Here is a 13,786-nt window from a genome sequence, read left to right as displayed (position 1 = left end):
CTACGGGCCAGTCATGTGACAGGAAGCAATTTTTACCTCAGGCTATAAACTTCTTTGCTTTAGAGTATGAACTTTACATGTCAGCCAGAATAGAAGTCGGTGGTTCCCAAATCAAGTTGTTTCGCTTTACGATGATTGATCTCAAAAGGTGTCAGCTATACACATTGCTATTAGCCTTAATATGTATCATTTAAAGTCTAGTCGATGCATACGTTTGAATATTTCAATCAAAATTATGCCTGCCTATTTAAACACAACATGTGGTATCATGAAGTCAATTTCACAGATTGTTAAAGCGTAATAAGACGCCCGTTTCTGTATTTATACCGGGCCTTTCAATAAAGGAGTTAAGTCTTACGTAACTGTCAAATATCTCCAATCTGTGTGAACGGCACAAATGACAATACATCAATGTTTTGTTGAGCTCAAGTATGTCTTCATTTTTAATACTGGCTAAAGTACAGTCCACACAAATATTTTGCAAATTATTGAAACTGTGACACTTAAGATATTTTAAGTTTAAGACTAAAGTCGACTTTAACGAAACGGCCCCTGGCAGGTGGACATCTCCGTGATAAACACACGTGGCTTACGGCGCAGTCTCGGAATAATATGTTAACGCGTTCTGAGCTGTGTGAAGTTAGCTAAACATACGACATTGGACATTGGACATTCAAAATCGAATGTTGTGCTGGCATGACATTGGACATTGGACATTCAAAATCGAATGTTGTGCTGGCACGACATTGGACATTGGACATTCAAAAGTGAAAGTCGTGCTAGCACGACATTGGACATTGGACATTCAAAATCGAATGTTGTGCGGGCACGACATTGGACATTGGACATTCAAAAGTGAAAGTCGTGCTAGCACGACATTGGACATTGGACATTCAAAATCGAATGTTGTGCTGGCACGACATTGGACATTGGACATTCAAAAGTGAAAGTCGTGCTAGCACGACATTGGACATTGGACATTCAAAATCGAATGTTGTGCTGGCACGACATTGGACATTGGACATTCAAAATCGAATGTTGTGCTGGCACGACATTGGACATTGGACATTCAAAAGTGAAAGTCGTGCTGGCACGACATTGGACATTGGACATTCAAAATCGAATGTTGTGCTGGCTCGACATTGGACATTGGACATTCAAAAGTGAAAGTCGTGCTAGCACGACATTGGACATTGGACATTCAAAATCGAATGTTGTGCTGGTACGACATTGGACATTGGACATTCAAAAGTGAAAGTCGTGCTAGCACGACATTGGACATTGGACATTCAAAATCGAATGTTGTGCTGGCACGACATTGGACATTGGACATTCAAAAATGATTGTCGTGCCGGCACGACATTGTACATTGGACATTCATAACCGAATGTTGTGCTGGCACGACATTTGACATTGGACATTCAAAAGTGAAAGTCGTGCTAGCACGACATTGGACATTGGACATTTAAAATCGAATGTTGTGCGGGCACGACATTGGACATTGGACATTCAAAAGTGAAAGTCGTGCTAGCACGACATTGGACATTGGACATTCAAAATCGAATGTTATGCTGGCACGACATTGGACATTGGACATTCAAAATCGAATGTCGTGCTAGCACGACATTGGACATTGGACATTCAAAATCGAATGTTGTGCTGGCACGACATTGGACATTGGACATTCAAAATCGAATGTTGTGCTGGCACGACATTGGACATTGGACATTCAAAAGTGAAAGTCGTGCTAGCACGACATTGGACATTGGACATTCAAAATCGAATGTTGTGCTGGCACGACATTGGACATTGGACATTCAAAATCGAAATAGCACGACATTGGGCATTCAAAATAATATGTCGTGCTGGCTAGTTGTCTTGGTAATAAATATAAATTTTGGACCCATGATAGACAGAGACTTCGAATGGTCCTTTAAGATAGATTTGTGCAGTTCACGCGTCCATTAGCTGAATAATATGTGGCCAGTGTTGTAGTTGAATTGAACTGCTTGTTTTATATTTGAACATTTATTGAGTGCGACATTTATAAAATGTTGCAGATGTTAGCATAAATTGAAATCCAAATTGTACATATAGTCATTGTATACATAAAGGCAGTAGATATATCACTAAATAATGATCCTTTACAATTGTAATTGTATAACCTCAATATGAATTATTGTTTGGTGGGACGCAATTTTGAAATCGATTGTGTTTTCTTTTACTCATAAATTGTGTTTATTGCTTTAATTGTTGATATACAACATACGCCTTATTTCAATTTGGATATTTTTAATCCATCAAAGGCGGACACCCTGCTGAGAGCCGGAATATGTTCAGTAAAGGTGTTATATTTTTATTGCTCAATATAATCCGCAGAAACAATAGCGCTTTAACTAGCTCTTTCATTTCACATTTTATTACTTTTATAATCATCAAAGACTTTTGTTTAAAAAATAACTTATACAAGGTATGCATACTTTTGGTGACCAATCAAAAAACCTGATATTAAAAAGGAATCGGCCATTTTGTGAACAGATCTAAGTAAACCTCAGAGAATGAATGAGTGTCCAGCGGATGATTTCAAACCGTTATTAAGGTCCAATGTCCAATATCGTGCTAGCACGACTTTCACTTTTGAATGTCCAATGTCCAATGTCGTGCCAGCACAACATTCGATTTTGAATGTCCAATGTCCAATGTCGTGCCAGCACAACATTCGATTTTGAATGTCCAATGTCCAATGTCGTGCTAGCACGACTTTCACTTTTGAATGTCCAATGTCCAATGTCGTGCCAGCACAACATTCGATTATGAATGTCCAATGTCCAATGTCATGCTAGCACGACTTTCACTTTTGAATGTCCAATGTCCAATGTCGTGCCCGCACAACATTCGATTTTGAATGTCCAATGTCCAATGTCGTGCTAGCACGACTTTCACTTTTGATTGTCCAATGTCGTGCCAGCACAACATTCGATTTTGAATGTCCAATGTCGTGCTAGCACGACTTTCACTTTTGAATGTCCAATGTCCAATGTCGTGCCAGCACAACATTCGATTTTGAATGTCCAATGTCTAATGTCGTGCTAGCACGACTTTCACTTTTGAATGTCCAATGTCGTGCCAGTACAACATTCGATTTTTATGTCCAATGTCCAATGTCGTGCTAGCACGACTTTCACTTTTGAATGCCCAATGTCTAATGTCGTGCCAGCACAACATTCGATTTTGAATGTCAAATGTCCAATGTCGTGCTAGCACGACTTTCACTTTTGAATGTCCAATGTCCAATGTCGTGCCAGCACAACATTCGATTTTGAATGTCCAATGTCGTGCTAGCACGACTTTCACTTTTGAATGTCCAATGTCGTGCCAGCACGACTTTCACTTTTGAATGTCCAATGTCCAATGTCGTGCCAGCACAACATTCGATTTTGAATGTCCAATGTCCAGCTAGCACGACTTTCACTTTTGAATGTCCAATGTCCAATGTCGTGCCAGCACAACATTCGATTTTGAATGTCCAATGTCCAATGTCGTGCTAGCACGACTTTCACTTTTGAATGTCCAATGTCCAATGTCGTGCCAGCACAACATTCGATTTTGAATGTCCAATGTCCAATGTCGTGCTAGCACGACTTTCACTTTTGAATGTCCAATGTCCAATGTCGTGCCAGCACAACATTCGATTTTGAATGTCCAATGTCGTGCTAGCACAACATTCGATTTTGAATGTCCAATGTCCAATGTCGTGCCATTCGATTTTGAATGTCCAATGTCCAATGTCGTGCCATTCGATTTTGAATGTCCAATGTCCAATGTCGTATGTTTAGCTAACTTCACACAGCTCGCGTTCTGATACACGATGTAATGTGTGTGTTTTTTTAGAAAGGCACGTCAATATTTTAAGAACAACTCATAAATATTAATTCATAAAGATTGAAACAGGAACGTTTGCCGGGGGCTTTTTGACGTTGAATTAAAATTACTGCGCGTCATGACGTTGACGTCAGTAAACAACTACGTACGCTCTATTTTCGTGAAATGTTTAACAAAACTAGACAAACAACGTCATACTTATCTAAAATAAAATGTTTCATTCACGTGTTTGCGGGCGGGATCACAATTCCCGACCCTTTGATACACCGTGTCAAAGCAAGCCTCGTATTTTTCATTTAATTGTTTTCTATTTCTATCCGCCTCACGTAAGGTACTTACATTCTACTATCAGTACAGTCGAGCCTCGTTGGCTCGAACTCGCTTGGCCCGAATTTCACGTTGGCTCGAACTCGCTTGGCCCGAATTCCTCGTTGGCTCGAACTCGCTTGGCCCGAATTCCTCGTTGGCTCGAACTCGCTTGGCCCGAATTCCTCGTTGGCTCGAACTCGCTTGGCCCGAATTCCTCGTTGGCTCGAACTCGCATGGCCCGAATTCCTCGTTGGCTCGAACTCGCTTGGCCCGAATTCCTCGTTGGCTCGAACTGAATTTAAAGGAACGATTACTTTATACTGGAGTCAAGCATGCCCGCTTATCTCGAATTTTCCAGGCTCGAGCTATTTTCGCCGGTCCCTGGGAGTTCGAGCCAACCGGGTTCGACTGTATATACAACAATCAACCATAGTCTCGAGTGGACAGGTCTTAAGACAATGCCTGGGTGGTGTGCAGTATTAAGCAGAGTTCCTGAAGAAGCCGTATGCCTACATGAAGCAGACAGAGACCTTGTTACATGACCAACGCAAGTAAACCATACCAAAAACTCACGTGCCCAGACGTCGTGTGCAGACGCCATGAACCTGTCATTCTATACATTATGTTACTGGGCATTGCCAACTTATGGAGAAGTCTAGTGGAAAGTGCATATAGGGAAAAAAGGTTAAACAATTCTCATGAAATAGAGTTTAAACCGAACAACTTATTTCCTACATAAATGTTAAAATAATTCCTGCCCTTTAAGATGATGCTTTTGTTTTAATTTTATGAATTTTACATTTTGTTAGTCACAGTTACATTGAATTCAGAAGGAGCTAAGATTTGTTTTGCTATTTTAAGTTATTATTGACATCCGATCGCTTTGGTTCTAGCGGATAAGGATGCAGAATGTTTTTTCTTTGAAATGCATATTAAGAAAAAAGAATAGTGTTGGTCCTTTTTGAACATTTATAAAAAAGAGAGTAGAAAATCGATGCCAAAGAACGTTAAAATTTCTGTGTTATCAACTGTGCGATATTAGTTGTATCCCCCATCCCCTTATTTTGTTCAAATAAATAATTTCCACTTTAAGTTCAATTATACATATATTCCCTGAATTGTTCCTAGAATAACAGTTACTATCATTTGAAAAAGAGTTATTTGTATAAAAATATAAAAGTCCACTTATATTAGATAAAAACCAATACTTGATAAATTATAAAAAGAATTGACAGGGAATACATTGCTTTATAGATTCTTGTTTTATACACTGTATATAATTAATGTAAATGCATGTAAGATTTTAATAAGATTTTGTAGAATTGCTAAAAGTATCTTAGGCCACAACAAATTGATCATTTGTTCTACGGATTTTGCCCCAAAAAAGTAGGAGCGAGCGAGCGAAAAAAAAATAAAAATACTTTTTTTTTAATTTAAGGCAAATCAGAGGCGAGCGCAAGGCGAAAAATTAAAAAAAAATAAAAAGTATATTTGTTACCAAATTTATCATACAATTATGTCAAGAAATGCTTTTTAATTGCAAACATATGTTCAGTTATTAATGAAAAGGTTTTGATTGTATCACAGTGACATGAAAATCTCTCTCAATATTTAACAAATGGCAATAAGGTCCAGTGCTTTACTATTAACTTCAATTTAAACGTGGATTATTGTAAAGACAACATTCCTCATAGTAACATACAATTATTCGAAGACCAAAAAGAAAACTATTGTATTCATTCCGTAACTTACTATTACAAAAAAAACATTTTAGACTTGGAAGAGTTATTCATGATTTGAGCATTTCTAAATATTGGGTCAGGTCTAAATTTGAACCTCTTGAAGCACATGATTAAATTGGTGTCAACTACTTGTGACTTTGACATTTCAGAAGATTGAAAATGTAAATAACACAGAGAACATATCTAAAAAAGACACTGTGGATTAAATTGCGGGACAACATATATGAAGCAGTATCAAACAAATCTGCAAATGTGGCACCAGTCATTATATTAGAGCAGGTGGTGGAATAAAGATATTTCCCTTTAAAGAACCCACCTTTACCCCGAACCTATGGTTTATAGGTCCGTGCCTTGAAAAAGAATATCATGTCAGCCTCCATAGCTTCAATGCCCATAAGAAACAGGCCACTTTAATTACAGGCCATTTTATACAAATGGATCAAAGAAAACAAGTGGATAAAAACGAAGAATTGAGAAAGTTAAAACAGTCATTTTACTTATAAAAGGTTTTATTTTCTGATTTTACTGATGTTTTTTATACTGTCCATGTGTATGTAATGCACTAGTCAATTGTAACCACGCCCCAAGGTCCGGGGAATAGCGGGGACTTTGATTTTCAGTCCAGCCAACCCCGGGTATATCCACTGCATTCACCCGGCACTGTGGGGCCACCTGGAAGGTAAAAACTTGGCCCATTTCCCCGACTATCCCTGGTATACCCCAGGACCTGGGGGGGGGGGAGGGGGCGTGGATTGACTGGTTCATAAATTCAATGTACAGGCTGTTTCTAAAACATTTACAAGTCCTACTATTTTTATCTGTTTATAACGATTATGATTATATGAAAACTGAGAAATGCATTTTAGAAAATTTAAAAAATAACTCACCAAAACATGTTCAATTGTGTTAAGTCGTGTATCCGTGTATTTTAATATAAGTTTTGCACTCAAAATCCGATTTAGTTATAATTTAACACAAAATTTTGAGTACAAAACAATGAATTACTTAAAACACACATAGATAATTATTGCCTTCGACGCTGTGAAACTGTTGTTGTTTACTGAGACTGTAATCCATTGACTTTGACACTGATTTTCATTTAAAACGTGTATTTTACATTACGAAAACTGAAAGTAACCCGAAAATTAATACCGGAAATAAGTAACAACGGTGCGTCCTGCAAAATATTCCCGACAAAAAGACTGTCAACAAATATCGGCTGTTTTGCGGTTACCCGGACCTGATTTTGTCCTGACACGAGGAAATTTTGCTCGCGAAGAATGTAAAGCATGGAAATACCTTCAAAAAAGGCGAAGTTGACGTTGAAGGATTAAATTCTTAGTAAAAGAACTTCAGAAAATAGAGGAAATTCAAAAGTAAACAAAAAAAAAATAATATGCGCGGCCAAATAGTAAGTGCGGGCGCAAAAAAAAAGTTTTTTTTATTTTTTTTTTCGTTTTTCGAATTTTAGGTGCGGCAAATCCGACGAACAAATGATCAATTTGTTGTGGCCTTACCAATTTGAGTGACACTACTTTTTATAACCGTTTTAATATAGGAAATGTTTTTTGTGTATTTTGACGAGACTCTCATAAACTGTGAAACCTGTGGCGATTGTTTGTAAACGCGATCGTGATCTTGAAGTTGAACCATGACCGTGCACGTGACTTGCGGAATAATTGTTAAATGTATAGGTATTAAATTGTTTGGTGACTGTTCCACGCTTATGCACTTTAAAAGTTTTTTTCTTCTTTTCAAAACTGATATCTTCCCGATGTGTTTAGTAGCCATGTCATTGCATTTATGTAATAGTTAGTTGTTAGAATTAAAATCTTAATGATTAAGAATGGACGGAGTGAGCGAAATGTGGTTATTCTTACTGAATAAGCCTAACGCTTATTGATTGCCTATCTGCAATACCATTGGCTGTAAATGTAGTTTGTATTCTAATTAATTGATTGATTTTCAATGTAACTGTTTTAACAATCTATAAATATTAATTTTATGCGCTATACTAGGAAGTGAGGCTTATCATTCCCAATCTTTTATTAAGGTATTGATGTTCTGTACCGATTGAATAAATATTTCGTATAAAACTGATGAGCTCGGCCATGGTGATTTGAAACAGGAAATGGATAAAACTGTTAAAAACTTCAGAACAAAATCGATACAATCTTAATCAAATTTGTATTCAAACCGTAGCCCGTGAAAACATAAGAAACACTTGAATAGAGAATTTATTGGAGGATATTTGTTTACAATAGGTATTGATTATAAGTTTACTTAGAGGTTCTCGTTGTTTATTGTTCGGCGGATTTAATGATGCAAAACAAATATTACGCCTGGACATGCAGCTAGTCTTCAAGCCGGATCAACACCGGGTATTTGAGACTTTTAATTGCGGGATCGCTTTACATCTTTTCTGTTTATTTCGCATGTGAACCTTTCAGGATATTTGTTTAGCGCGGACTATAAGGATAATTATTCGTTTGTGATATTTTAAAAGAATATTAATGGTATTTTTTTTGTTCATGTAAAAAAAAAAGGATTAAAATAAGGTAATGGTCTGACTGATGACTTTATTGTGATTAAATTGATATGATTTTGTGAAAGGTTTTCAAGCTGTTCTGTGGTATATTTTGTTGGTTTTATGAACGTTTTTTAGACTGTTTTGCTTCGAAACGTCATGTAAACTACCACTTTTTACAAAATAAAACTTTTAATGTAATTGGTGTAATTTGGAAAGGAATAAGAGTTAATATAATTTTGTATGATTTTTCACCGATAAGAATCGAAACAAGATATGACGTTATAACGATGAGGTAGGTAGAGCATTTGTTACATGCAAGTCTGCTACCGGAATAGATAAATTCAATAAACTGATCCCGTAATAAAGCTGGTTAAATTTACCTGTAACTAGAATTTGTATTTAGAAAACACATTTGTCTCCATACTTTTCTCGTTTGACGCATTTTGGTTAAAAAACCAGAACAACAATTAAAATCGTCAGCCAAACTGGAGGGTTGTTATAAACGCAATCAACAGCTGTCTTGGAAAATTGTTTTTAGCCTTTTTTCTTTCATGCGTGTAATATGTAATTTGATTTGTGTTTAGCACGATGAGCTATATATGCTCAAGACAAATAAACATTATGTTCTTTTTGGGGCCGTATTCATAAAGCATCTTTGTGAGAAAAACAACAATTCGGTGCAGAAAAGAAGAAAACTAACAATGAGTTGACACCAAAAATATGAAAAAGTAAGATACGGTCGAAAAGTAAGATACGGTCGAAAGGTAAGATACGGTCGAAAGGTAAAATACGGCCGAAAGGTAAGATACGGTCAAAATAATGAAGATTAATGAATACAGTCAGTGAAAAATAGAGGGTATTTCAAAAAGCCGTTCTTAAAAAATCGAAAAAAAAATGAGTTTATTTACTAAGAAGGTTAATACGGACCTTGTTCAAAATAAATGGGACGATTATTTAGAACTTTTATAAAGTTTACAAAGTGATAAAGGACATCGCTATTAACTTTTAAATCTGAACTTTAAGATTATGCGTTCAAAGTTTTAATTAAAACAAAACAAACAGCCGAATCAGTTTTCCCAAATCGTGCTAGGAACACTGCAGATCACAAGTGTTTCCATTAAACTCCCAGATCAGTGTCTCTAGTATACATTTGAAAGTTAACAACGATGACGTACAGCACGTTGTTAACTTTAATGAAGTTCTGAACAATCCGTCCAAAGTTGGCTTTACCGTTTTGGAAGGATCACAACATTACAAGCCGGTAACCAAACGGCGTAATGATTGGAATCGTCATATTTAAATTGAATATTTGTAGGGCTTTTTATAATAGGTTATGATTAAGAAGAAATGGCAGAGAGGTGGAGAACGCTTCGTGTAGGGAAACGTGTGTACGTGTCGACAACAACTGTGTGTAGTGTACGTCATCTAGTATGTACACGTTTGTCATGACAATTACAAAAGCACGTGCATAGTGATTTACGCTAAGTTCCATAAACCCGTTTATAAAAGTGTGATTATGCAAACGACTTTTAACAATACAGTTTATTCTTAACCTGTCTTTCAGAACTTCCTCGTACCTTAAACTGAAATACAGTGATGGGTTTTTGAAATGTACTTCATTAAGGATGGTAAAATCGATTACTTCAATGGGCGATGCATTGTACAAGTTTCAAATTTCCTTCACAAATTTGTCGTGATTATTTATGTGTTTTTTTGTGCAAATATCACATTTCTTCTGTGCACTCACTATTACTGCTCAAACTATGGATATTTAGAAATTGATCTTTTAATGATATCTGAACCAAATAAAAGCCGCGCATGGCACATTAGCATTGCCACCATTTATATATATCGCCGGAAACATCGAAAACAACCTCGGACATATGTCAGTACATTACTTGAAGTAGTTCGTAAATTTTAAATAATAAAATTGATTAATAGTAGTGCTTTAACGTGTGTTTTGTATTACTAAGTTTAAATTGGTTGTCAGTGAAGTGTAAAATTGCATAAATAATTATTAAGACACCCAAGAGTAAAGTCAGGTAGTTTACCTGCTAAATTGAAATTACTACGCGATATACTTGCAGCGTAGTTAAAGCTGCACTCTCGTAGATTAAACGATTTGACAATATTTTTTTTGTGTCTTGGAACGAGCAATTTTTTGCAAAAATGCATGGAAACCATTTACACAACACTGCTGACAAAAATTAGATCGCAGGTTTTTATATTTAAGTTCAAAAATTGATGTTTTATGCAGTTTTCTTAAACCTTTAGTAACGATTTAAGTATTAAACATTAATTTTCAAACAGAAATATGAAAATCTGCGATCTGATCTCGTGTCAGCAATCTTTTAGCATTGGTTTGCAGATATTTATGCAAAATCTTGCTCTTTCTAAGACAAAAAGAAAAAAGAAAAAAAAGTTGTAAAAACGGTAGATCTGTGAGAGCGCAGCTTTAAACTGTATATATTTCTTACATTATAAACCGTCCATATACATCCGAGGTTGTTTTCGAACGAAAATGTCCGAGGTGTTCCGAATGTCTTCACTAATTACCCTATCTTATATTTCTTCTGCCTGAGTTCATTCATTATTCAGGAGGGCCATTTGAGGGAAATTCCAGATTTATACCTTTACAATCGATAGTCTCCGTTATCAAGGTATCGCCATCACAACAATATTGGATAAAAGTTGCGCGGAAATACGGCATATCGATCACCATATCATATTGTAGCACATGTTGTGTATCGTCAACAACAGAATTATACAGTCAGTATTCTATGAAATTTAAATATCAAGCAAGGTTTTGTATACACGGTGTGATATACAGAAGTTAAAAGTCAGTATTTTATGAAATTTAAATACCAAGCGAGGTTTTGCTATGCGTTTTGTTATCATCATGGAAATACGTTAGATTGGTACGGTGTATTTTTCCCTAAAGACGTGTTAGGGTTCATCTTGATCGTTTAATTCTTATTGATGGTAACAATACGGTAACATTTGATTTGTCTATTAGAAAATTAGGTAAGAGTATAAACATCTCTAAAGACGGGTTATGTACTAATCTAGTCGGTTTAATCAGAATAAACGGACAGACAGCCAACACGTTTAATGACGACACGGGTGTTTGCACAATTGAGAAAATATATGACGCAATAATGTGTAGAAAGTATTTATAGTACTTGTTTTAAAACATTTTCAGCGCTTGGATGAAGAAGTAACAGTCTGTTAATAGTGCAGTGTGTAACAATGTACATCCGGAAAAGACAGCACGTGGTCACAAGGACAGCCTTTTGTTGCTGTTGCTTCCTGGTCTGTGTCCTTCCGGTGCTTACCGACGATCCCGTATACACACCACAGACGCTGTCAGATGCTGCCGGAAACACGGCGGACAACGCTTCTTTGATCACGTGGGCGGACTGGCCAGCGGGGGATGCGTACGTCCTAACAGAGCCCTCCCGGGTCAGCGAGGGGCTATCGGCGTATTACAACATGATTCATGGATTTATTGATGCCATCTTCGTGAAAGGCTTTCCAAATGGTATTTATGATATTCACGTAATTTTGAACCTACATATTTCACTGTAAAACAACTACACTAATTAGTAACACCATTTCCACAGCATTCGCTACCGTAGATGTGTCAATAAAAGTTGTTCGTTTTTGCTGTTTACTGTTATGGTGTTGTCAAACAATTTGCTATTTATCATAGTCAACTTCTTAGACAGAAATATGCAGGCGTTGTTTTGTTTTCTTTTCAGATTTGTTGGAAAAGCTCGCTGATCAGGATCTAAGCGCCATTGTAGGCAGTTATAGCAACGTGAGTTACTTTGTATTTAAATAGTCATTTGTAATAGTTCTTAAAGAGGGCCGAGAGTGCCCCGTCGTCGCTACTCAATTTACACATTCTGTAACCACTTCCTGATGTTGCGCATTTATTGCATAATCGAAAAGCGGTGGTAAACAACAATATTGACATTTGAATAAACTGTATTAAAGACGCACTTTTACTCCCATATAAGATTTATTTACTACAATCAATACAGTTGTTTCGATACATCAAAAAGGATAAATAAATGTCGAAAACAAACAATGGTTCTAAAATAAAGGACACCGAGTTTAATTTGAAAGAAAGGTGCAGAAAATATGGTATTTCCACCTTACGGGACTATAGTAGGTTACAGTAAATCTTTTAGCACTCACCAATCATTTAATATTTTTGCGATCTTAGCTATTAAATACACGGTTACAATATAGTTAATAATATTCCATAAATGCATTATTAAGTAAATAGTTTAAGGTGTATCTCTCAAAATGTATGTTTGTTACACATGTATTTGTATTGATTTTGAATAAGAGTGTAACTTTAATATGTCATTCAGTCATATGAAGTCATGTATTTTTAAAGGTTGACATTCAAAGGCCAATGCTGATATCCGAGCAAATGTCTCTTAGAGTATGACAGTATGAAGTTTTGGCAGGTTGATTTTGAAACGCCAACGATTGAACGTGTTTTAATGGGACATATAATAATATTTAATTGCATGTGCCCACAATTTTCTTTATCAGCGATTTCCTTTTAAACATGTATATATGTTTCATGTAATAGGTTGCTGTTCTGTCTTCGATTCAGTAGAAGGAACAAGGAAGAATTATAGCATACCTACTTGATAACTGATTTATCTTACTAGTTTTGATCATATAAGTAATAACATAGGACACTTATATACGTCAAAACCTCTTTATCTGAAATTTCATTAAATTGTTTATGGTAATTTTATGTTGCATTTGTCTTGACGTTATTCTTCGCTTTGCAGATTCAATTTGAACCTGGTATTTAAATAAATTAAAGTACTATATAAAATACATTTTGAATACTTTCTACAAAAAGCTGTTAAAACTGTCTAATTCGTTAAACTATAGACTGATTTTTATGACTCCATAAAGCATTGTATTGCACTATTAATGGCAATTTTATATTTCATTTTTCTTTAATGTTATTCTTTTCTTTTTCTTTACAATTTCGACCTGCTCTTTAATCTAATAAAATAACTATAAAACACATCTAAAAGGATACTTTCTATACAAAGACGTTCAAACTCTTTAATCCGTTAAGCTATGAAAACGAATATGTAGGTATCAACAAATAGTCACGTTAATGTAAAAGCTACAATAGATCTTGCAAGATCTTGTTTAATTATTTACTTATAATATCTTTATAATTCTTTTGTACCGTGGGTTTGCTGTATTTCGGTAGTCAGTGATTTGTGTAATTGATTTAAGAGTGCAAGAGTTTTATGTTTGCCTTTGGCCATATACAAAC

General features: G+C 35.8%; 1 protein-coding gene across 7 annotated transcripts in view; it reads left to right on the top strand.

Moving 5' to 3' along the window:
• The first annotated feature begins 7,963 nt into the window (after positions 1 to 7,963).
• Positions 7,964 to 13,786, top strand: part of LOC128212254 (prominin-1-like) — a 40,732-nt gene continuing 34,909 nt past the window's right edge. Inside the window, exons 1-3 of one of the 7 annotated variants that reach the window (XM_052917619.1) lie at positions 7,964 to 7,986; positions 11,666 to 12,004; positions 12,225 to 12,283. In XM_052917619.1, the coding sequence (XP_052773579.1) occupies positions 11,713 to 12,004; positions 12,225 to 12,283 (351 nt within the window). In that variant the 5' untranslated portion in view covers positions 7,964 to 7,986; positions 11,666 to 11,712. Of the gene's footprint in view, positions 7,987 to 8,139; positions 8,315 to 8,342; positions 8,492 to 8,553; positions 8,756 to 9,168; positions 9,228 to 11,665; positions 12,005 to 12,224; positions 12,284 to 13,786 lie in introns of those variants that run through there. The other 6 variants (XM_052917617.1, XM_052917616.1, XM_052917614.1 and 3 more) reach the window with 6 other exon arrangements.

This window comes from Mya arenaria, chromosome 12, assembly GCF_026914265.1.
Source record: "Mya arenaria isolate MELC-2E11 chromosome 12, ASM2691426v1".
Lineage (NCBI taxonomy): Eukaryota > Metazoa > Mollusca > Bivalvia > Myida > Myidae > Mya > Mya arenaria.
This window is presented reverse-complemented; position numbering and strand designations above follow the sequence as displayed.